Consider the following 25,190-nt stretch of genomic DNA (forward strand, 5'->3'; position numbering starts at 1 on the left):
GTTCATACTGTGACTGACTCTCTCTAACTCTTGTAACTCATTCTGTGGCCTGTTCCGTTCACGTTAAATGATTTGATTACTTTGGCCTAACTAACTATACTAACTCAATTGACCAGAATGCTTCAGCGTCACCTCCCCACTAATCTTTTTCAGGAAGGTGTCAGTATCACACAGGTTCCTCTTGTCTGGCCAATCTTCAGTAACCTTTTACTGCCCACCCCTTGGACAATCCAGGCTTGAGTATGGTGTTACTTTCTTGCTCTATTTTCAAATCTGGGAAATCACTCTTAAGGAACACGGTTACGATAAAATGCATAACAGTATCAGAAGGCTGGGATTACCTAACCAGATTTGCAGAGCAAAGAGCAACACATTCATAACATATTATGAAAACCCAGACAAATGGACCCTTGTGAGAGACTGTCCCACCCACCTAAACCTTCTTCATAGCCTGGCCTATTCATGTGTCCTGAGTATATAGGTCAGGTCTAGCCATGCTATCTCATGTTCTGACTTGTGCTATTGAGCTGATTGCAGAGGCTGGATTGTCATTCACCAAGAGGCTTATTGCTGGGGCAGAGCATATGGGACTTCTTTCCACAGACTCCTTTCCCTTGTTCCACACCTCACAACTCATTGTAGAACTAGCATCTTGGAACAAATAAAGTGAGACACTGTGGGGAGGGTTGATGGACTAGCCTAAAGACCTACAGCCTTTGGGGAAAGATCAGAGAGTGTTTTCTTTGTCTGCAGCAAAGTTTCCCATAACTCTTAGAATGACCTAGGTAATTGTGACCCCTTTGTTTTGAAACACCACCACTTAGCTGGGTTTGAAAGTGATCATGAAAATGGTTGAGTTTTAAAGTGACCCAGAAAGCAGAGGAAGACTGAATACTTCCATAGACAAGGACAACTGAGTTCTCCCTAATTCCATGTCCTGTCTTGATCCACCTTTGTCCCTTGACAAGTCCATTTTTGGCAGTGTGCTGTTCCACTTTCATATATCAGTGTTAAGTCTCAATTTCAATTTGATCCTTCAAGTCTAACCTGCCTAGAATAAAGTAAGTCACTATCCTAATCTGGCTTTAATCTTCAGGCTTCACTCTGATCTATTTCAGCCATGATGTCACATACTCTGTCTTAATTGGGAAATTTAACCACGGTGCCAAACTGATGTATCCAACACATTGCTCCAATTTCTTATCTTAATAGCCCTATGTTCATCTTCTGTCATGGCTAGGAATTAATCTTCAAGTGAACAGATTTAGCCCTGAAAGATGCAGAAAATTCAAGATACGTATCAACCCACTGACTTCCCCTTGTCCATGTATGTTTATGTCCAGCCCTTATTCACCCATCTTAACTTAGATATATACGATGCTTCACTTACACTCACACATTAATTTCACTCAGCCTCCACAGATTGCCTTGGGTGGAGACACTCAAACAAAATGACTAACATCTGCTATTGCAGCCCAGCCTGTTTGGAGCTGCCATTACCATTACTAGGCCCCAGGCTTACAAGAATAATATGTATCATGCCTCAGAATTTGTCAGGTCTTGCCTGGATCTGAACTTATTTTTATTTATTTTTAGTTGTATATGATGTGAAGTTACTTAAGAAACTGACTGTGCCTGCAACTTGCTTTTAGATCAGAGTTGTCCCAGCTGTAACAGCAGAAATGCTGAATGTTCTTGTATTTATGACTAGCCAGAGGTTTTGTCTTTTTTTTTAGAGCAAATTGTCTGGTTATTCATGAACATATTTTTATTATAGTTTTATTTATTTAAGTTTTGCTTAGCTTTGTGCATTTGCATGTTTTCAGTCCAAAAGAAATAAAACCATAACTGGAGGACTATCAGACCGAAGCAATCACATAATTAAGTTTATGAACCAAATAGAAACAAGTGCTAGCAAAAAGGCTGTTTGAACCATAAAATAACCCTGCATGCACACAAAAAAAGGAGGAATAAACCCTCCCACTGGTGACACCATGCTCTTTCTTGGAGATGGAATGAAGGATGGAATAATTCAATATTCCTTCTGTTAGCTGTTATTTGATTGAAGAGTCGGCAACGTGCCATTGCCACATAGAAGGCTAATGGTATCCTGGGCTGCATTAGGCAAAGTATTGCCAGCGAGTCAAGGGCAGTGATCCTTCCCCTCTACTCAGCACTGATGAGGCCACACCTGGAGTACTGTGTCCAGTGCTGGGCTCCCCAGTACAAGAGAGACTTGCACTCTGGTACTTGGCTGTAAAGGGGGGTCTGTGAGAGGGAAGGGGCTGAGATCACATTCAGACTCACCCCTCTGCCAGAGAGCCAGAGATACCAGGTTTGTTCACCAAAGCAGCAGGAACTTTATTTCAACCACCATTAATTGAGACTGGGTATCTAAGGATGAAGAAGTCCATCAACTGAAAGTGAGACACCTCCTAACCCCATAAAACTGCTGAGGAGGGGGAGTTGCTCAAGCTCCTGTGGCATGCCCAGGGATTTCTCTCTGGGAGATATTTCTGAGAAGATAGTAAAGGAGAGATAAGGAGACTCTCCTATTGCTTGAAAGACTTCTCTCCCACCCCGGTTTCAGACAATAGCTCACTTGATCGTTTAACACTAATTGTACTACAACTACCCAAGAGGCAAGGAATACTCCGCAGTGAACCTGGCTGGAGTGATTTACAGCTCCCTGCAAACTATAAGAAAAATGGCTTTGGGATTTGTGACGGATATTGATTTTGATTTGTTGAAACAACAAAAGTGACCACTCCAGTGACCAGATTCTTCTACATATATTGGGCATCCAGGGTGTCTCTGTTAAATGTGCCTTCCCAGAAAACTGGAGCCAGCCAGGGTGTCAGCACCAGTACATCCTGCCTCCTGCAAGGAGTTTGAGAATGAAGGTAGTCTTTAGATGGCCTATAGAATTCATGAAGATAAACACAAACTTCTTCAGCACAGATGTCTACCTTTGAGTTAATCATCCCAGACTCGCTTTGAAATCACTAGGGGTCAAGAAAGTACTGTCAGTGAAATCTGAGATATGAGTCATCTTATCATGGAGTAGACACCTAAAATGAGTCAGATGCCTCTAACATACTTGCTTCTCTACAAAGTATCTAACTGCAAAAGAACTGAAGTAAGTTTAGAACCTGTGTTCCCAGTTCAGCCTTTGGTAACAGGAAGGTTATAGCTATAAAAGACTGTATACAGCCATACCTGACCGCTAGCTCCGCTTCACAGAGCCATGTGAATCACCCTTCATGTGATTATGAGCCAGCAGCAGAGTAGAAATGCCCTGAGTTCCAGTCCAATGTCTTATCACATAGACAGCATTGACTTTGGAGAAAGAAAACCAAGTATCAATAGTTCTACAATAGCTGGTTAGCACATAACAAATAAAAAGCAAACAAGGAAACAAAAAAACCCCAGATGATCAACCTCTTCCACGAGGTTTAGAAAAAGGAGAGGAATTTATTCCAACTAATTTTGTTCTCAGTTCTCTTGGGCGTTGAAGGACATTATAATGCATGATATTTTCCATCCTGGGAAATCTCTCACTCAACAGAAGCTGCAGAAAGTCTGCAGGAACTGTATGTGCTCACAGCATTTTACAATCCAGCCTGCTTTCAGCCATTCAGAGAAAAACAAAGGGGTAAGGTTCTAGCTAAATGAAAGAGAGAAACAGAAGCATAGATGCTGATCTCTTTTTCGGACAGAGCATTTAATATCTTTTTCTCTAGCTTTGTTAGAGGTCTTTCTTGTTGTCTCATCTCACCAACACTCTGCGAATACTAACATAAGTTGGGAGAGTCTTGGAAATGAGTAGTTTCCAAGAGAATGAAAGTGTGAGAGAGAAGAAAGAAGGGTTGTTTTGGAAGGAAAATGGAAGTGCATATAATAGAACAAAAGATTAGAGAGATGGAACTTTCTTATTGTACTTTATGTGCTTTTAAAAATCTTATGACCTCCATTGAGACATGAAGGTGACAACAGCAGCAGCAATAATATATTTCAATGTTTTTTTACATTAATATTACACTTTTTCATTGTTTTTCCCTTTAAATTTAAGCAGTATTCTAGTGTGAGTTAAATATAATCTTCCCCTCACCCCCTCTCTGTATTATATGCAATGGTAGTTCTTCTGAAGATAGTGAAGATATTTATGTAGTGAAAACTGGCACATGTATTCCACTTTAAGTGTACTAGAATATAAAAAAGCACTCACCATAATTTTTACCCTGAGAAATTTCACGTGACTTTAACAATTCTCAAAATTAAACATGTAAGTTATCTTTATATGTCACCTGAGAGTGATCCATTATTTGAAGGCAGGTACCTAAAATACTCTAATTAATCACCCTTTTTTATTAAATTGGTTTCAGTCAATATTCTAGGGTACTATAAGGTAGTTTGGGAATTTTTAAAGTCTATATTGGAATGTGTAAACATAATTTCTATTTTCTCTTTTTGACATCCTTTTCATTCATGCATTTTTCAACTATGGTTTGTATTCTATAGCATGCTGAGATCACACAGGCTAGGTTTTTTTCTTGTACTGCTTAGATCTCCATTGGCTGTACTGGAAACCAAGCTACCTGCCTTATCTGTCAGCATTTGCCACAGCTTAAATTAAATGCCACAAATCTTATGGAGGGTGCCTACAGCAAGTTGCTAAAATAGGGTTGAGGAGTCCCACATACAGTATAAGCTAGGAAATGTGAAAGCCACCCTTAGAGATAAAATTATATTCTATATTCTGTCGCTTTATTATTTGGCAGCAGTTATGTACTTGTAATAAAACATGTAAGTTATGTAATTAGACTAATTCTACATGGACAATCCATATGCAAAAAAAAAATCAAATTTGAAATAGATATTTTGAAACTCAAAGACAAATAAATAATGAAATCAGTAAAATACATATTTATTTTTCTGTGGAAATTTTTATAACATTTCATAACATTAATTTTTTTTTTCTTAATGTTTTATATTAAAAGCATTTTGTGAAGGACATCATTCTAGAAAGGCAGTTGATTATTGGATATGACTGTGCAGGAATAGGTCAAAAAAGCTTGTTTGAAACCTTCACTAAGAAGGGAAAAAGAAGAAGAAGAAACATCAAACTTCAGGTATATTGTGATAAATCAAGATTAATTCTATCAGGTAATGCAGAAGAAAAATGATGGATGGGTACTATAATTACTGTAGTCTAAGACTGTATGAAAGCTGTTGTTTGTGAGAAGTGACCTGTTTTAGTCAATCAATCAGTATACTAGGAATGAGAGAAATTTTAAGGTGCACAGGCCCTTCCCAATTCTGAAAGAAAAAAAATAAATGCATATATCCCATAACCCTAGAAAACTTAATTAAAGTACTACAGTCGAGAGAACAAACACTTATTTTCCTTTGCCTATAGCCAAGAGAAAGGGACAGAGAAAGAAAAGCTCAAGCCAAATTTGCATGTGTTCAGCCATTTAGCAAGACTGTGCTTTTATCTAGGTATCTTTTGGCATTAGCAGCCATCTGGGGGGGTAGCTCGGAACTGCGATGAAAAGCACATTTAATAATGTTTCCTCTTCCCTTTTACTGTCTTTTAAGTGAAGATAAGGATAAGAAGGCCTGTGAGGAAATCAGTGAAGCCTAAACATTTTCTCGGAACCAAGATCTGAATCACCAATCCTACAACGCTGTAGAACACAAAAAATTTCAGGAGAGGTTAAATAAAAAAGAATGTCAATTAAATAACTGGTGTGGGATGTCTACTTAAATTGGGTATTTTCAAGTCCAGTATGGAGAGAATGCTTGGAGGGGATGATATAAGATGTTCCTTATTTCCTTACTTTCTCCTCCTTACACGTTCCAGGTCTTCAAGGTCATCATGATACAGGAAAATGATACCCACATCCATGAGTTCATCCTCTTGGGATTCCCTACCATCATAGAGCTGCAGGCTCTATTGTTTGTAAATCTCCTCATTGTGTATTTGTTGACTGTCCTTGAAAACATAGTCATCATCACTTTAATCAGAAGAAATCACCAACTCCACAAGCCCGTGTACTTTTTCTTAGGCCACCTATCTTTCCTAGAGGCCTGGTACATCTCAGTCACTGCTCCCAAAATGCTGGTCAGCTTTGTAGTGAAGAATAAGAGCATCTCCTTCACAGGTTGTATGGCCCAGCTCCACTTCTTCATTGCCCTGGTCAGTACTGAATGTGTCCTCCTGGCTGTCATGGCCTATGACCGCTATGTGACCATCTGTAACCCCCTGTGCTACCCAGTCATCGTGAACCACAGAGTCTGTATGCAACTGGCCATGGGCTCTTGGCTGGTTGGCTTTCTGACATTGGTGCTAAAGGTTGTCTTTATTTCCCAGCTCTCTTTCTGTGGGCCCAATGTCATCAACCACTTCTACTGTGACATCAGCCCTTTGCTTAACCTCTCTTGCACTGAGCGGTTATTTGCAGAAATGGTGGACTTTGTCTTTGCTTTGCTTATTCTGTTGATCCCCCTCTCTGTAATCATAATTTCTTACATGTGCATCATCAGCACCATTTTGTGCATTCCCATGACCCAGAACAGGAGGAAAGCCTTCTCCACCTGTGTTTCTCACCTGAATGTGGTCACCATCTTCTTCTCAGCCACCCTCTTCATGTATGCCTGACCCAGGAGTATTCACTCCTTGGATCTCAACAAATGGCTTTCCATAATTTATACTATAGTCACTCCAATGCTAAATCCATTCATTTACTGCCTGAGGAACCACGAAGTAAAAGATGCTTTATGGAAGGTCTTGTGTGGCATGGGTCCTGTCTCCAGAGTTTCTGGGTCTGATCACTAATATAATACTTGGAAGATATTCTTCCACCTGGATTTGTCTGAATCCTATGAATGTCTAATAAGACTTTTACTGTCAAAAAATGAATATTATGGTTTTGTTTAGACATCAGTGGTTAAGGATTGCTTTTCCTGAGTCAATCTGCATGTTAAACAAAAATTAATGAATGCTAACACTGTGTGAATGTAAAAGGTGTTTCTACTGAAGACATCACACATCATTCCTGACCAGTAGAGAAGGCAATAAACATCTTTGCCTTCCCTTAATGTTTGTTTTTGGTCTGAATCAAAGAACACAATTGCATTCTGACCTTGATCCAGCTTAATGTGAAACTAGGATTCAAAGAACTTGAGACACCAAATAAATAGATATGTCAACTTTCTTCACAGGGATTAGGATGAGAACTTCAGTATTTCAAATAATATCAGTCATTTTAGATAGCTGTCAGAGGAGAACATGAACGACCACTGAGAAGTTCCTTTTTCTCTCCATTAACTTTAAATAGAACTTTGGGAAGTAGCTTGAATTTACAGAACAAACCTTTACTTTTGGGGAAGAGTGTTAATTTACATAGCTTAATTTCCATTTCAAATGCTAAATGAGTCTCCTGATTTTCAAGTGTAATTTTCCTCTGCTCCTTCTGTATCACATGAGGAGATACAAGCACTAAAAGAAGAATCAATTATCTAAACATAGGCATCTAATAGCATTTCTGATGCCTTACGGTATCTGCACAGTTGGCAAATTCGACACAGGGCCTATGGGAGACCCAGCCCTCTCTAAAGTAACATTCAGAAGGAGAGGGACAAAAAGAACTTTAAGCAATTCAGCAAAGACAGATACGAAATCCTGCACCTGGGAAAGAATTACCCAACACTTCAGTATAAGTTGGGCACTCACTGACTAGGCAACAGCTCTACCGAAAAGGACCTGGAGGTCCTGGCAGACAAATTAACATGAGCCAGCAGTGTTCCCCCTGCAGTGATGAAGATCAACTGTCTCCTGGGCTATATTAGCACTAATCTAGCCAGGAGGCCAAAGGAAATGATCCTTCTCCTCTATTTGTCACCTGCATATATTTGTAAGACTACATCTGCAGTACTATGTTCAGTTTGGGGCTTCCCACTACAAGAAAGACAACATGGACAGAGTCTAGCAGAGGGTTACCAATAATGATAGAGGGTTTGGACCACACAGCGTATGAAGAGAGACAGATGGAAATAATTTTTTAAGTCTGGAAAAGAGAACGTTAAGGAGGTATTTAGTTGCAGTCTGCCACTACTTGAAGGGTATTACAGAGAAGATAGAGGCAATTCTTAGTTTTGCACACCTGAAAAGACAAAAGGCAACAGAAACAAGTTGCAACAAATTAAATTCAGATTAAATAGTACAAAAAAACAAACAAGCAAACAAAATCAGAGTGATTAAGCACTGCAACAGAGTCCCAGAAAGTTTATGAAATCTCGATCCTTTGAGTTTTTCAATGCTTGGCTAGACAAGTCCCTGAAAAACCTGACCTGACTGAAATATGCTTTTGACAGCAGAATGAGCTAAAAACTTCCAGAAGTGAAACTCTATCCTTCCAACCTAAGTTTTTGTATGATTCTTTGATTTGGATGTCGGGTGGAAAAGCTTGTGGTGTCTCAAATTGCAATAGAAATTGATGTTTAGGCAATTGAATCTCACTGTAGCTACCTACTGAGTAGGTTTCAACATATGACTGAGCAATACGTTCAATACAATTTAGGCTATACATTCAATGGCTTATAGACGCCCATTCAAACTTATGTAGACAAATGGAGCTCAGTTCTGTTCTCCACTCAGAAGTGTCTAGTGCCATTTGGCATCATAGAATCATAGACTCATAGAAATGTTTTTTAGGGACCGTTGAATATCACAAAACCACAGAATGACTGAAGTTCGAAGGGACGTCTGGAGGTCATGTGGTCCCACCCCCATGCTCAAGCAAGGAAAAGCTAGAACTGGTTGACTACGAACATGTCAACTAGGCCGCACCTCGAGTACTGTGTTCAGTTTTGAGCCCCTCACTACAAGAAGGACATTGAGGTGCTGGAGCATGTCCAGAGGAGGGCAACGAAGTTGGTAAAGGGTCTAGAGCACGTGTCTTATGAGGAGCGGCTGAGGGAACTGGGGTTGTTTAGTCTGGAGAAGAGGAGGCTGAGGGGAGACCTTCTCGCTCTCTACAACTACCTGAAAGGAGGCTGTAGCAAGGTGGGGGTCGGTCTCTTCTCCCTAGTAATGAGTGATAGGATGAGAGAAAACGGCCTCAAGCTGTGCCAGGGGAAGTTTAGGTTAGATATTAGGAAAAACTTCTTCACCAAAAGGGTGGTCAAGCATTGGAACAGGCTGCCCAGGGAAGTGGTTGAGTCTCCATCCCTTGAGGTATTTAAAGAACGGATAGATGTGGTGCTCGAGGACATGGTATAGTGATGGACTTGGCAGTGTTAGGTTAATGGTTGGACTCGATGATCTTGAGGGTCTTTTCCAACCTTAACGATTCTATGATTCTATGATTCTATGTCCAGACAGCTTTTGAATATCTCCAAGGATGGAGACGCTACAACCTCTCTGGACAACCTGTGCCAGTGCTTGGTCACCCTCTGTGATGGGTGCGCTTGACCCCTAGCCCAAACTAGTGGTGGTTTGGTGCAGGATCTGGAAGAGGTAAAGGCCTGAGCTGTAGTCAGGCGGTGAACTCCTTGTGTTTCAATCTGTTCTCTGAAAATCCACAAAAGAGCAGAGCGACACAGTGAGCATCAGTGCATATGAGCTTGGAACACCGATCATGTGATTAACACATGAATAGCAGGTGGCTTTTCCAAGACTCATTTATCAAGGAACAAAGAAAGTTGTGGGTAGAAGGAGTCTCCTGCATACCTTTTCTATGGCATGTTATTTGACCACAAGCCAACAACTTTATCCTGTAAATATGACAGCCTAAGTGAGCCTTCTTTGAGCTCTCCCTACTAGGCAGTGTGGCTGCATGGCAGTGATCTCCCCTTGAGCTGGGACACCTCTCAAGGTTGCTCCTCGATGCAGAGAGACCTTTCACCAAAGACAGATCTTTGGTAAGCAATCAATATCACGCATAACCTTGTAGTATGGTAACTGGTTCTGTCTTGGCACCTTTGATTGCATGCTGAATTGATGCTAATGAAACATTACATAAACTTTGCATGTACTTAGACATAAACTGTTGACCAAGTCTGAGACTAAGATTGGACCTAGCCGCACTTAAGCTCCATCAGGAGTTTAGAAAGCAATGGGGTCTATTCTGAACCTCATGAGTCAATGATGTGAGGGTCTTCCTTACTCTGCATCTCTGGTCTCTCTGTGAATCATTCTAACTCAAGTGTAACTCAATTTTTGTTTGTATGATTCTTCCACTCAGTAGAGTAGAATAGAGTGAACCTTGCTATCGAACTTTGTTAAGTTGCACTTTTACAACATCATATTAAGATCACTTTTGCTAATACCTCTGTCGGCAATTCCTTAAGCTTTCTAAATCACCCATTTGTGACACCCTCATGGTAAAAAAAGTGTTTCCTCATGTTCAGGGAGAACCTCCTGTGTTTCAGTTTGTTCCCATTGCCTCTTGTCCTGTCAGTGGACACCACAGAAGAGGCTGGCTGCATCTTCTTTATATTCTTCCTTCAGAAACAGCTGTATACATTAATGAGAGCCTTCCCTTCTCCAGGCTGAACAGTCCCAGCTCTCTCAGCCTTTCCTCAGAGTAAAGATGCTGTAGCCTCTTAATTATCTTCGAGGCCCTTCACTGGACTCTTTCCAGTATATCCATGTCACTCCTGGGGAGCCCAAAACTAGGTGCAGTACTCCATGTGTGAGTATATCCATAATTTGACTTCCCTTTTGTAGCACAACTGTCACTATCTCTATATTATGCCAGGTGTGGCTTGGTCTAGCTGAGAACTGAAAACCTTCCAAGACAGAGATACTATAATCCCTCTGGGTAACTTGTTTCAGTACTGTTCTGACCTCCTAGTGAAGAAACTTCTCCTAATGGCCTATTTGCAACTACTGAGTTGCAAGTCATTATCTTTGCCCCTTTTTATAGTATCAGTCATGACCAAGAATTGTTTGTCCCCATTGTCTTTAGAACTGTAGGCTTCTGTTAGACCACACCATAGCCTCCTGTGAATCACATTAAACAAGCCTAGCTGTCTCAACTTCTTTTCATAGTACATGTACTCTAGGACACATGTTAGTAGGCCTTAGTAAGAACCCCTCTAGTTTCTCTGCATTTTACTTGAACTGGAGGACTCCCAAAACTGGACACAATAGTCCAAGTGGAGCCTCACCAGCCCAATAGAAAGGACAACTAACCCTTTTTCTCCTGGCAACACTACTCTTCATTCTCCAGGCACTTACATTATTCTAAAGATGCCTTCTTCATGAGATGCCCTTAGATGTCTAAGAATGCACATAAGGCTTTGGCCAGCAGTTAGAGGTCAACCAACATACTTTAACATATATGTCAAATGTCTCTAGATTCTAATATATAGGCAAATTAAATCAAACCGTATGTCCTAACAGCCAAATAACTTCTATAATTCCAACTCTCCTAGGTGCTAATCCTCCACTTAATCTCACTGTATGAATATGATTTCAATCTTATGCTTTTAGCTTAAGACATCTGACTCATAAAAGACCAACTCCAAAGTGGTTTTACAAATAGCTCACTCCAGGGACTCCTTCCACTTGGCAGTATGGACAAGAACAGATCAGGTTTTGTTCTCTTTATGCTACAAAATCTTGCAACAGTACCTCAGCAGGTCTTTGATCCTCAAGTGCCATTCTGCCATGCCCCAGGATATCTAACATTTAACCTTCTTGCTATTCGGTAAAAATACACTGAGGTGACCTGCAGTACAGTCCCCATATTTTGGGGGGATATATGGAATTGAAGAATTACCTGACAGCGATATTTATTTTAGCAGACATTTACATGAGGCAAATAAATGAAAGAAGTTATTTTAGAATCTCTGTAAGGAAATGGAATAATTTCATTTAGCTCTAGGTGTGGGTTTAGTTATTATACCTAATCTGTAAATATCTACTTAAGAGTTCAACTATGTCAGCATTGGCAGTTAATATAATCTGAGGTCAGTAAAGTAATAAACATACCTTTATGGGTTGACAGATTTGACACAGAACTTACCGGAAACTTATAACTTCTGGAAACCCTAGTGAAAAATACACAAAATACCACAAAATCCGAAATTAAAAACCTCTCTTTAGATAACTGAATCCCCTCCTAAGTGCCTACTTTTCCATTAGGGTCATAACACTTAGCTCTAGTTTTTGATTCAGGCAAAAAAGGTGGACCCAGTGTCATTCAAACTGTTCAATGGTCTTCCTCATGAATTTCAGCTGCTACTCCAGATGGGAACAGATCTGCTGTAATTCTTGTGTTGTACCTGTTAGCCTTATTTCAACGTTTCATGTATCTGAGGCCATGACGGTTGGACTCGATGATATTAAGGGTCTTTTCCAACCTTAATGATTCTATGATTCTATGATTATATGGCATCAGAAGCTCAACAGTACACAGCTGAAAGGAGAAACTAGCCAGAGCAGTCAGTAGACTCTAGAGATCTATTCAGCTGAGTAAATGTAGGTATGGTAAGGTGATCTGTGTAGGTCTCTGGACTCCTAAGTATACACAGAAAGCCGTCTCCACCTGTTTCTCACCTGACTGTGGTCACCATCTTCATAACGACCCTCTTCATGTATGCCTGATCCAGGAGTATTCACTCCTTGGATCTCAACAAATGGCTTTCCATAATTTATACAATAGTCACTCCAATGCTAAATCCATCCATTAACCATGAGGAATTAGGAGGCAAAATATACTTTTATGAAAAAGTCTTGCTGGCTGCCTCAGATGTGTATGTCTGCAGGTGACATAGGGCCCATCCACAAAGGTCAAATTTGGTGTTACCTTCCAGTATGACAGGGTGAACAACAGTGCTTAGAGATGGGAGTGAGTTGAGCTCTCAGGTGACTTTGACATACCTTAGTTGCATATTTTAATTGTCAAATCTGGTCTTTGATAAGACTTAAATTTCCTTGAAGTCAAGAGAGGTGGAGCAGCAACAATCTAAGAGTTATTAAACTTCTGCTAAGGATAGGAGTCATATTACCTAATACAGGCATCATAAAATAAGGTAATGACCTAGATTAATTCTGGTGATATCTGCAGTCATACATACACACACACAAAACCCACCAAATCCCATATTTTTCTATAAACAGTATGAATCTCATTCTCTCAGTAAGCAAAACAGATCTTCATCTCAAATCTGAAGAATATATTCCATAAAATTCTATGGAATTTTAAATGAATCTCAGGAATTTAGATTTTAGTTTTGAGAAAGAGTTCTGGGCTATTAACTCTAGTATAGGTACAGTATTAACTACTGGATGCCTCCAGCTCTCTCCATTGATTATTATATTTTATCCAGACTGCTCTAAGTCTGTTGTCTCCTGGGATCCATCTTTGACATCCATGGTGCATGGCTTTAGCCTGATGACAGGTTACATTCACATTGCATGGCACCCCAGGCTACATGGACTCCTTGTGATTCTAAGGAATTCATTTTCCTTGGTGTTCAATTTGAAAAACCCAAATAATGACAGACTTGTACTGAACTTTTCTTAGTTATGTTTTTCCACATGATGTTAGGTGTTGTGTATCCTGTAAAGTGGTATGAAGGAATAAAGACTGATGATACAGTGCTTGAGGAATTTGCAGGCCAGAGAAATCTTGCCTGTACTATCTATAGCAAACAGTAATTAGAGGAAACTAGCCATGGAGTTACATTTTGATCTGGTCTAAAGGGGAGCTAGTTGGCTCTGCTACAGCTAAAAGACAAAGAGGTTATGAACTAACAAAGAATCAGGCTCTTATACAAAGACATTCCCTTACATGGACAGAGATGTCTATTCATATTTTAGATGTGGCAGAGTAGCCTTCCTTCTCTCCACAGAAAGGTTAATGTCTTGCCAAAGGTCTTGAGTGAGATCTGCCACACCCATACATGTTTCCGAAATGGCCATAAAACATGAATGTGTAGAAAAATTAATTCCATTTGCAGGGTGATAGACTTTACGAAAATGCAGTTAGTTGATCATGTAGGCACAGTAACAGATAATTAGTCCAGTACAGATTCATATTATATAGTTTTGGCTAGCTTCCTGAGGAACCTCTGTCTGTAGCTTGTTCACAGGAAGAATCATTATTAGCTAACTGAGGAACAGTCACCTCCAGAAAATGTTTCACAGTAGCTAACTTAGGTTCTTATTTTGTTTCACAAACCGCAAGTGCTGCAGTGAGAGCCTCAGAAAGCTAGAATTAGTCTTCATGAGTTTCCTTCTTGGGTACCTCAGATATAAAAAGGCAAAGTAAACACTGAAATCCCATGAGTAGTTATTTATATCTTATGCAATCTTATACCAAACAGCTTTTTTACGAACAGGTAAGAAGCAATCACGTCAGTATGTTTGGAGAAGTCCCACCACTTGGGTTATGTTTTTTCAATTAAATCATGAAGAAGGGTTGTCTTCCGTAAACAGCCCATGAATGGGACCACAAGCATTGCTGAAGTGGTGTGAAGGTAAGAAGAGAAGAAAGGTTTTCACTGTTATTCTTCTTCAGGAAGAAGAATTCCTTCCTTCCCAAGGAGGAATTAATCCACTGGCATTTCAACATCTACAGCGTATGTATGAACTACATTGAGCAACACACCTAGGCTTCTGAGCTGCTTGTTGACATGCATTTATAGAGTCAAAGAAGAGAGAAATAGACATGGCTATGGAATGATCCATCTGACCTATTTTAGACCTCTTCCTCTCAATGACAGCAGTATTACCTGGAAATGCCTATATATCTATATTCCCTAGAAGGAAGACAAACTGAGTATATTGTATATTAGATAACTAAACTGATAGCTATCTAAATTTCAGCAGATGAATTCCAGCTTCTCAATATAGTCTTCTGATGTTAAGACAGCTCAGGTATTTACTCCAGTTCAAGTGACAGAGAAATGTAAGCATTGTATTTGACTTAGGAGAATCAATATCACTCTCTTGTAATTGATTATTTAGAGATTTGACTGATGTGCAAGATGAACAATTTGGAATTTTAAACACTCAGATATCCACAGTTTTATAGGTAGGACTAACACTGGCCAAGTCAGGAGGTACTGAATACATGTACTATGGAGACAAATTGGTTAATAATGCATTTTGTGCTGACTAAGAAAAAAAGAAAAAAGTTTTGCAGCTTCTCCTTAGACCTGTGTAATTTCTCATGGTAGTAAAAGCTAACAGTAATATGGTTACAAAGTTATATGAGTTTGAACGTTACAAGTCTTCGATCATGGTTTATATTACCACTTCTGAATCTATAAAAGGTTTTAAATGAACAATATCTGGACAGGTGTTTCAGTGTCAATGACTTGTTTTATGAAGATGACTGTTCTTCCATCACTGAAAACCTAGTTTATTATATGCTTTTCTCTAATAATTATGGGGAGGGGGGAAGAGGTGATTTGTTTCTCTGCTTTTAACATGAAATAAAATATTATACTAGTGGAGCTTTAAAACAAGATGAAAATGCAATTCTTTCTTATCTTGGATTAGAGGATGGTAAGGTTAAAGAAGAGAAATGAGCATTTTCCAGTTTGAGAGGGTTTTTTTTTCTTTTCAATTTTGACCTGTAGAAATTCAGAATTATATATGAAAATTAGATCATCAGATTTTTAAAAAAGGTGGATAGATAGAGAAATGGTAAAACAGGGAATGGGAGGGGAAGAGACACAGACAGAGAAATACATTCCTCCAAAATGTAATTCATCTTCCCTGAGAGCTTTATTTAGAATAACACATATTTCTCTCTGGAAATACTTGTTTCATTTAGCGAATATCTTGAGGCTTTCTATGCTGTGAAAATGTAGTGGGGACCAAGCTCTACTCCACAGGCAGTGCAGGAATGACTTGGCTTTGCAGAACTAAGTCCAATTGCCTAAGTCATGCAGATGCATCCTGGATATCCAGTATCCCCTGCAAGTTAAAAAGAACTGGTATCCAGCTGTTATAAGGGCATTCAACACGCATGGATTTCAGTAATAGGCCACTAATTATGAACCAGATATGCAAAATATCATATTGAATTTGTTCTTATGTCTTCAAAATGGTATATAATCTGAATGTAATAATGTTCTTCCTTTTCTCCCTTTCCTCATGTTTTTCCTTTTTTATCATTACCATTATTCCTTTCTTCTTTTCAACTTGCCATTTCTTCTTGTCTTCTGCAGTTCTTCTGAATATTTCTTTTATTTTAAAAATATTCCATATTTTTTCTCTTTTATTGTCTTTATTTTTTCTCTGAAGCTGCTTAAAAACAGCACAAAATTCCAGGAATTTATCCTCTTGGGATTTCCAACTATCATGGAACTTCAGATGTTGCTCTTTGTGATATTCCTGGTGGCCTACGTGCTGACCATCTTGGAAAATATACTCATAATTATCTTGATTAAGATGAACCATCAGCTTCACAAGCCCATGTATTTCTTTCTCAGCAACCTGTCCTTCCTGGAGGCTTGGTACATCTCAGTCACTGTCCCTAAACTGCTAATGAATTTTCTTGTGGAAAGCAAGAATATATCTTTTGGAGGGTGTATGACCCAGCTTTACTTCTTCAGTTCCCTTATCTGTACTGAGTGTGTCCTCCTTGCAGTCATGGCTTATGACCGTTATGTGGCCATCTGCAATCCCCTGCGCTATGCCGTCATCATGAACCACCAACTCTGCATGCAACTAGCCACATGCTCCTGGCTCATTGGCTTCTTGGCCTCCATGTTGAAAGTATTTTTCATCTCTCAGCTGTCTTTTTGTAGCTCCAATGTCATCAACCACTTCTTCTGTGACATCAGCCCCTTGCTGAACATATCATGTGCTGACATGACAGTGGCTGAAATAGTGGATTTCACCCTGGCCTTGCTTATCTTGCTGGTTCCTGTCTCTGTCACAATTATCTCCTATATATGCATCAGCAGCACCATCCTACATATCCCCACAGCCCAGGGCAGGAAGAAAGCCTTCTCCACCTGTGTTTCTCACGTCACTGTAGTCATTGTCTTCTTTTCAGCCACTCTGTTCATGTATGCCCGGCCCAAGAGAATGCACCCTTTTGACTTAAACAAGCTGGTGTCAGTTGTGTACACTATCGTAACTCCTATGCTCAATCCCTTCATTTACTGTCTGAGGAACCAGGAGGTTAAAGGCGCTTTCAAAAAAACCTTCAGTGTTAGACAGACTGCCCCCAAGGTCTCTCAATCCATTGCTGCCCACCTTTAACATAGTTCCTTATAGACGGACTGTAAGTGTGAGAGTTAGAAGGAAAGGTTTTACGATTTAGGTTGTACTTAGTCAGAACTGGAATCATCATAATGCTGGTAACTCAAGAAACTGAGGTATACATATGACCACTTATCCTCAATAAGAAATCACCTTTCTACCTATTACTTTCAAATGATCTTTCTTCTCTGATGAAGGCTTACGCACAATGAAGTTACTGGTTTGACTCACAGGCACTTCAGGGAACAAAAAGGCATGTCTAAGGATATCATACATCAATGGCTTTGAGAACACAATTGAAATGTTCTGTTAATAGCATGTGATCCGATTCCAGGCAATATCTGACAGCTAAGGTGAGATGCATGTGCCCAACTATAGAAATATGCCTAATGTTTTAAAGACCTTGGGTATTCTGCTCAATCCACAAATGTGATGCGACAAGGAAGGTTCTCTTCTGCAGTTCCTGTATCATATCTGCCTATCCAAAAGGGAAGGTCTCAGGCACTCCACAATATTTCATATTCTACAAGAAGCCTGTACTTAGGAACATGAATCAGTCCTCCTGGAAGAGAGTCACAAGCAGAAGGAAAACAAGTGTTCACAGTGGAATGAGAGAAGCCCAACTTCTTAAGGAAGGTTGAAATAAATACTCTAAATAAATTGTAGTCACTGGTTACTGTAAATAAAATAACTTTTTTTTTTTCCATTTTGTAGGACATTTTCATTACTTTCTGTTCTTATAAATTCTGCTGAAGTCATTATGTGTGTTTGAATATGAATGAACATACAGTTGTTCGGGAATTTTGTGTTTTAGGAGTTGGTGGCTGCATCTCTGCTGCCTTTGTCAACATCTGCACCACTAAATTAATTTACTCTAGGGAGCGATCAGTGGCCATTTTGCTAAATATATCACAGTGTCAGATGCTGTTAAGGTTCATGGCTAGGCCCCCTTTGACCAAGCTGGTCATGCCAATGAGCAATCCCTTGATTGCAACCTACTCCAAAGGCTTTTGCATCTGTTCACCCAGGTCTTCTGCCAGCGTGTTTTGTGTGCTTTTCACTGCCACTTCTCTGTTCCACAACAGCAATGTGATCTTCCCAGTTTCCCTCATGGATCTTACCACACTGCTTTTAAGGGCTCCTTTTTTAGAGTATTTGTTTATTTACTTGTTTATTTATTCATTTAGAATGACACTGTGGTTAAAACACTTCAGATGCAACTACATTGATGTCTCATTCAGTTACAAGCAAGATTCCTGCATTTCCAAACATGATGTCTTGGGATGTTCTTGCCTTCCTGTGGCCCTTCACTGGGCTGGAAATACTGTAATATTTTTAAAAGTTAATCTAAAATTTCACATTTTTTGTAATACAACCAAGAATTACCTTACAGCCTGTGATGTTTATGCTTCTACACGATACTGAGTCTCTATGCTGCATGTAATGGATGGAGAGCAGACAAAATGAGGTAAGTAAAGATGCCAAGACTGGTGCAACGGTTTTGGAGTGTTGGGCCATGTGGATAGACCAAAAGGGAGGAGATGTTTCATTTTTGAATCCAAGTCAAATGGGCTCTAAACTGATTGGAACCACAGTACCACTGCTATGTTTTGTTTGAGGAAAGAATCGGTTTTTCCATTGCAGGCAAATCCTAACCTACATTCACTAGATAGTCAATATAGGCTTTATACAGAGACAGCCAGACCAATAGCACTTCATAGTGAAACACAGAGAGATCCATAATAACAACACAGACTCAACACAGTATGGGCTCAGTTCAGAACCATTATCTGATTCCTGATTGCCAAGCTGTGTTTAATAACTATGAAAATGCCACTTGGAGGACAAGTTCAACTTCATGCTTACCTTTAAATATGCAGATAAATAATAGGGCTATCTATGCTGGACACTGAATAGGTCTCTAAACAACATAAAATCAATGTCTAGAGATCTGTTGAGATGATTAAGTATAAAGGCAGGATCCAGTTTCCTAAACATAGCCATCTGGAGCCATTTCAGTAGAATTTGTGTATCTCGCCTTGCCCACAATTTACATTCTGTATTGCCCATAGCTTCATTGACTATAATCACCTCTTAGATACTTAAGATGGGAATTTACTCTAAAGCAGTGATCCACTACGAGCCATGTGGATATATAACATTCTAGTCCATTAGTTCAGGGGAATAGAGATTAATCCCCAAGACAGGTCACAAAGTGTTTAAGAAGCATTATAAGCATTATAATGCTTATTATTAATGATTTATAATGCTTATAAAGCTTATTATGTCAAGTAACTTTGGCTTGTTCCTGTATCACACATACCTTAAGAACGTAAACTCATTTGCAGGCTCCCTTTTGGAACTAAATAATTCTCTCTCAGCCAAAGCTCATTAGGGTCTGCTCTGCATAGAACAGATAAAACTATTTTAATTTTGGCTCCTTCCTCTGTGGAATAACTGTGGACTTTTTCAAAAGTTTCCGGATATGACATGCTCTCAATTTCATACCGTGAAACACCATTCTGGAAGGCTGCAGTAAAGCCTTCATATTTTTTTTGAACACTTTGAACTAAGCACATTCAGGCAAAATGTAAAAATATTACTATCTTCAGAGTTCAGAGAAGAACAGTGGCTTCTTCTCAGGGGGATTTAGATCTATACCTAGCTACCCAAACTGTACTTATTCCTTTACTGAAACCCTCCCTAATCCCCTGTGTTATTGCTTACTTGCCCTAATTTGCATTGGTTATACTAATTTATTCTCAAAATTTCCCAGCATGCCTTCTGCCATTCCTCGTCCACTTCACAGATAAGAGTCAAGCATGTCTGCATGTGTATGTGAATGTTTGCTAACTTCAGAATCACGGAATCATAAAACAATTTAGGTTCAAAAGGACCTCTGGAATCCTAACATCTTTTCCAAAGGAGGGCGATTTTTGAAGATCATTCAGCTTACTCAGTATCATGCGAGGTTTAATTTTTATTATCTCCAAGGAGATTAATATCTTATTGGGGATTCCACCACCAATCTGGGCCCAAGTTCCATCCTTACTGTGAAAACAGAATTTCCTTATATCTAATTCCTGTTTCCCATGTCCCATCTTGTTCTCTATTGCCTCTAGTTCTGCCACTGAGTACCTCCAAGAAGAGGCTGTCTCCAAATTCCATACCCCTGCCCTCTCCTCCCAACTAGGGATCTGTAGACAATGAGAATTCCCTGGGACTTGACTTCTTAAGGATAAACAAGCCCTGCTCTCTTAGCCTCTCCCTGTATGTCTTGTTCTCCAGACCCTTATCCAGCTTGGTGGTCCTTCACTAGACTCACTCTGCTCCATGTGTCACTGTCTTTTTTATCCTGGGGAAACTTAGACTGGACACAATACTGCAGACTGAGGCCTTATAAGTGTTTAATATAGAAGAAGAATCTCTTCCACCATCCCACTTGCTACAGTCTTAGAAATACAGCCCATAATGTCATTGGTTGCTTTTGCTGCTAGGGCACACTACTGACTCCTGTTCAGTTTGCTGTCAACCAGGATCCCCAGATGCTTTTCTGTAAGGTTGATTCATAGTCAGTCAGGCACCAGCCTGTCTTGTTGCCGGAAGGTTTCTTTTGTCCAGATGCAGGATGTTGCATTTTTCTTTGCTGAACTTCCTGAGGTTCCTCTCAGCCCATTTCCCCAGCCTGTTGCGGTCCCTCTGAATAGCAGCTGTGCCATGCAACATATCCAAAACTCTCCTGATTTTATATAACCTGTGAACTAGCTGAGGGTTCACTGCATGCAATTGTCCAGGTTTTCAGTGAAAACACTAAAGTTTCAGTCACAGGATCAGTTTCTGTGGAATGATACTGGTTGCCAGTTGAACTTTGTACTGTTTATCACCATCTGCAGAATTCTGCAGTCTAGTCAGTTTTTCAGCCAATTTATAATTTACGTCTCCAAGATTCATCTTTCCTATGACAGGCTATGGTGAAAGTTTTCTTAAAGTTAAGGTAAAAATAATGCACTGATCTCAGCTCATTCAAGGAGCTAGTCATCCCATCATAGGCAGCTATCAGATTAGTCAGGCATGCTTTGCCGTTTGGTAAATCCATGATGGCTGCTCATGGTTTTTTTTGTCCTTCCTATGCCTCTGTATGCTTTCCAGGAGAATTTGCATTATAACCTCAATGTGCCAATGGAGCTCTGTTCTGTCTTGAAATGTCTTTGTGGCTGTAGCCAGAGAAAGTATAGTGAAGATCTGGGAATGATGAAGTATAACTTGCACACAGAAGGTGAAACTTTATGCATATGCTTTTTACAGGGAGGTGAATTGGGTTAGATGTCTATTTTTCAGTCACTGAATTGGAAAAAGCATGATAGTTTGATAACGGAGGTTAGACTGTATGTGCCTACAGGGAGTAGCTACGTAGAGGAAAACACTTATTGCATGTACCTACATTGCATGAGGGTGTAACCTAAGGACATAGCCAAGCTGAAAGATTCCTGTGTCCAGATAATTTATAAAAACTTTAAAGAACGCTGGTCCTAAAATTGAGTCCTGGGTAACCCTACTGGTGACTGGCCACCAGCCTGATGTAACCCCATTTACTGTGACTCTTTGAGCCCAACCCATCAGCCAATTGCTCACCCAAGGTATTATGGACTTGTCTAGCTGTGCTGAACATTTTGTCCAGAAGGATACTGTGAGAGACAGTATCAAAAGCTTTGTTAGAATCCAAAACCAATCTACTGGCCTCCCTTGGCCCACTAGATGGGTGACCTTGTCATAAAAGGAAATTAAGTTGGTTAAGCAGGAATTTCCCCTCATGAACCTGTGCTGGCTATGACCAATGACTGTGTTGTCGCTCAGGTGTTTTTCAATAACTCCCAGAATAACCTTCTCCATAATTATTTTACCACGCACTGAAGTGAGACTGACAGGCCTGCAATTACTAGCGTGTTTCTTCTTACCCTTCTTGAAAATTGGGACATTTGCCAGCTTCCAGTCAACTGTGACCTCTCCAGACTCCCAGGACCACTGAAAAATAATGGAGAGAGGTCCCACAGTAACATTGGCCAGCTCTTTCAGTACCCTGGGATGAATCCCATTGGGCCCCATAGACTTATGTGCATCCAGCTAGAGCAGCAAGTCTCAAACAAGTTCAGAGTCAGCTGGGAGTTTATCATCCTCACAGTCATGGTCTTCCAGAACAAGGCTCTGGGGGTCCCAGGGCCCATTATTGGTGCTGAAGGCAGAGGTGAAGGTGGCCTTAAACGTCTCTGTTTCGTCTATGTCCCTATTTGTGAGGTAATCAACCTTATCAAGTAATGGACCAATGTTATCTCTGATTCTCCTTTTGCTGTTAACACATTTTATAAAAGCCCTTTTTGTTGTCCTTCACAGTGCTGGCCAGCTTGAACTCTAATTGAGCTTTGGCTGCATGATTTTCTCCCTGTAGTGGTGAACAGCAACTCCCTAGTCCTCCTGTGTCACCTGTCCTTGCTTCCAATGTCCATACACTTTCCTTTTGCACCTAAGTTCTAGAAAACCCCTGCTCACCCAAGCCGGCCTTCTGCCCTGCTTGCTTGACTTCCCACACTTTGGAATTGCCTGCTCCTGCACTCTTAAGAGATGGCTCCTAAAAAGTGACCAGCATTCAAGGACACCAATACCTTAAAAAGCAGATTCCCAGGGGACCTTGCTAACTAGCTCCTTCAGCAGCCCAAAGTCTGCTCTCCCTATATCTAGGGTCGAAGTTTTGCTGGAAATTTTTCTCCTATTGCAACAATTTTAAACTCAACTACTTCATGGTCACTGTGACCAAGTCAGCCACGAATCACCACTTCACCCACAGTCCCTCTGTGTTTACAAACAACAAATCTAGGAAAGCACCTTTCCTAGCCGGCTCTCTTAGTACCTGCACCAAGAAGTTATATCTTCAGCATGCTTCAGGAATTTCCTGGACCTGTTTGTGTCTGCTGTATGATATTCCCAGTTGACATCTGGGAAGTTAAAATCACCCATAAGGACAAGGGCCATTGATCTAGAGATATTCCTTAACTCCTTGTTGAATAATTCATCAGTGTCATTGTCCTGGCTGGGTGGCTGATAGCAAACTCCCACAACAACATCAGCTTTATTTGCTTTCCCCTTCATCCTTACCAGAGGCTCTCAGCCGTGTCATTGCCAACTTCAAGCGCCATACAGTCCAACCCCTCCCTTAAATACAGCACCACCCCCCTGCATCGCCTGACCTGCCTATCCCTCCCGAAGTGCCTGTAACTGTCCATCACGGCAGACCAGTCACAGGACTCATCCCACCAGGTTTCACTTATCAACAGAATCATTACTGAGGGAGCTGGCAGAGGAGCTTGCCAAGCCACTCTCCATCATTTATCAGCAGTCCTGGCCAACCGGGGAGGTCCCAGATGAACAAAAGCTAGCAAATGTGATGCCCCTCTACAAGAAGGGTCGGAAGGAGGATCCGGGGAACTGCAGGCCTGTCAGCCTGACCTCGGTGCCGGGAAGGTCATGGAGCACATCATCTTGAGTGCCATTATGCAGCAAGTGTGGGACAATCGGGGGATGAGGCTCAGCCAGCATGGGTTTATGAAAAGGAGGTCCTGCTTCACTAACCTGGTCTCCTTCTATGACAAGCTGACCCGCTTAGTGGATGACGGGAAGGCTGTGGATGTTGCCTACTTGGACTTTAGTAAGGCCTTTGACACTGTCCCCCACAGCATTCTCCTGGAGAAGCTGGCTGCTCACGGTTTGCATAAGTGCACTCTGCACTGGGTTAAAAACTGGCTGGACGGCCGAGCCCAGAGAGTGGTGGTGAATGGAGTCAAATCCAGTTGGCAGCCGGTCACGAGTGGTGTTCCCCAGGGCTCAGTACTGGGGCCGGTCCTGTTCAATATCTTCATTGATGATCTGGATGAGGGGATTGAGTGCACCCTCAGTAAGTTTGCAGATGACACCAAGTTGGGTGGAAGTGTCGATCTGCTGGAGGGTAGGAAGGCCCTACTGAGGGACCTGGACAGGCTGGATTGATGGCCAACTGCATGAGATTCAACAAGGCTCAGGGCCGGGTCCTGCACTTGGGTCACACCGTCCCTATGCAACGCTACAGGCTTGTGGAGGAGTGGCTGGAGAGCTGCCTGGCAGAAAAGGACCTGGGGATCTTGGTTGACAGCCACCTGAACATGAGCCAGCAGTGTGCTCAGGTGGCCAAGAGGGCCAACAGCATCCCAGCTTGTATCAGGAATAGTGTGGCCAGCAGGACCAGGGAGGTGATCGTGCCCCTGTACTCGGCACTGGTGAGGCTGCACCTCAAGTACTGTGTTCAGTTTTGGGCCCCTCACTACAAGAAGGACATCGAGGTGCTGGAGCATGTCCAAAGAAGGGCAACGAAGCTGGTGAAGGGTCTAGAGCACAAGTCTTATGAGGAGAGGCTGAGGGAGCAGCGGTTGTTTAGTCTGGAGAAGAGGAGGCTGAGGGAAGACCTTATTGCTCTCTGCAACTACCTGAAAGGAGGTTGTAGCGAGGTGGGGATTGGTCTCTTCTCCCTAGGATGAGAGGAAACGGCCTCAAGCTGTGCCAGGGGAAGTTTAGGTTGGATATTAGAAAAAACTTCTTCACTGAAAGGGTAGTCAGGCATTGGAAGAGGCTGCCCAGGGAAGTGGTTGAGTCTCCATCCCTGGAGGTATTTAAAAGAAGGATAGACATGGTGCTTGAGGACATGGTTTAGTGGTGGACTTGGCAGTGATAGGTTAACGGCTGGACTAAATGATCTTACGGGTCTTTTCCATCCTTAATGATTCTATGATTCTATGATTCTGTTGAGGCTGAGGGAGTAAATCCTGTGTTAGGAGTGCTAACAGAATGAGTACAGCTATAAGTGTATCTTTATTTGTGGTATCAGATATCAGTGAAGTGGCATCAGGTATCAATGAAGGGAAGCTAGTTC

At 41.0% G+C, this 25,190-nt stretch overlaps 2 protein-coding genes across 2 annotated transcripts; both read left to right on the forward strand.

The window, feature by feature from the left end:
- Window positions 1-5,824: 5,824 nt before the first annotated feature.
- Window positions 5,825-6,664, forward strand: LOC309600091 (olfactory receptor 6B1-like; the record flags this gene model as incomplete). Its single annotated transcript, XM_082332158.1, has 1 exon — window positions 5,825-6,664. The coding sequence occupies one exon, from the start codon at window positions 5,825-5,827 to the stop codon at window positions 6,662-6,664; it is 840 nt and encodes a 279-aa protein (XP_082188284.1).
- A 7,332-nt stretch (window positions 6,665-13,996) lies between these two features.
- Window positions 13,997-17,239, forward strand: LOC309600092 (olfactory receptor 6B1-like; the record flags this gene model as incomplete). Its single annotated transcript, XM_082332159.1, has 2 exons — window positions 13,997-14,014; window positions 16,274-17,239. The coding sequence occupies 2 exons, from the start codon at window positions 13,997-13,999 to the stop codon at window positions 17,237-17,239; spliced, it is 984 nt and encodes a 327-aa protein (XP_082188285.1).
- Window positions 17,240-25,190: the final 7,951 nt, after the last annotated feature.

This window comes from Platalea leucorodia (genome assembly GCF_965183815.1).
Source record: "Platalea leucorodia genome assembly, chromosome: 22".
In the NCBI taxonomy this organism is placed as follows: domain Eukaryota; kingdom Metazoa; phylum Chordata; class Aves; order Pelecaniformes; family Threskiornithidae; genus Platalea; species Platalea leucorodia.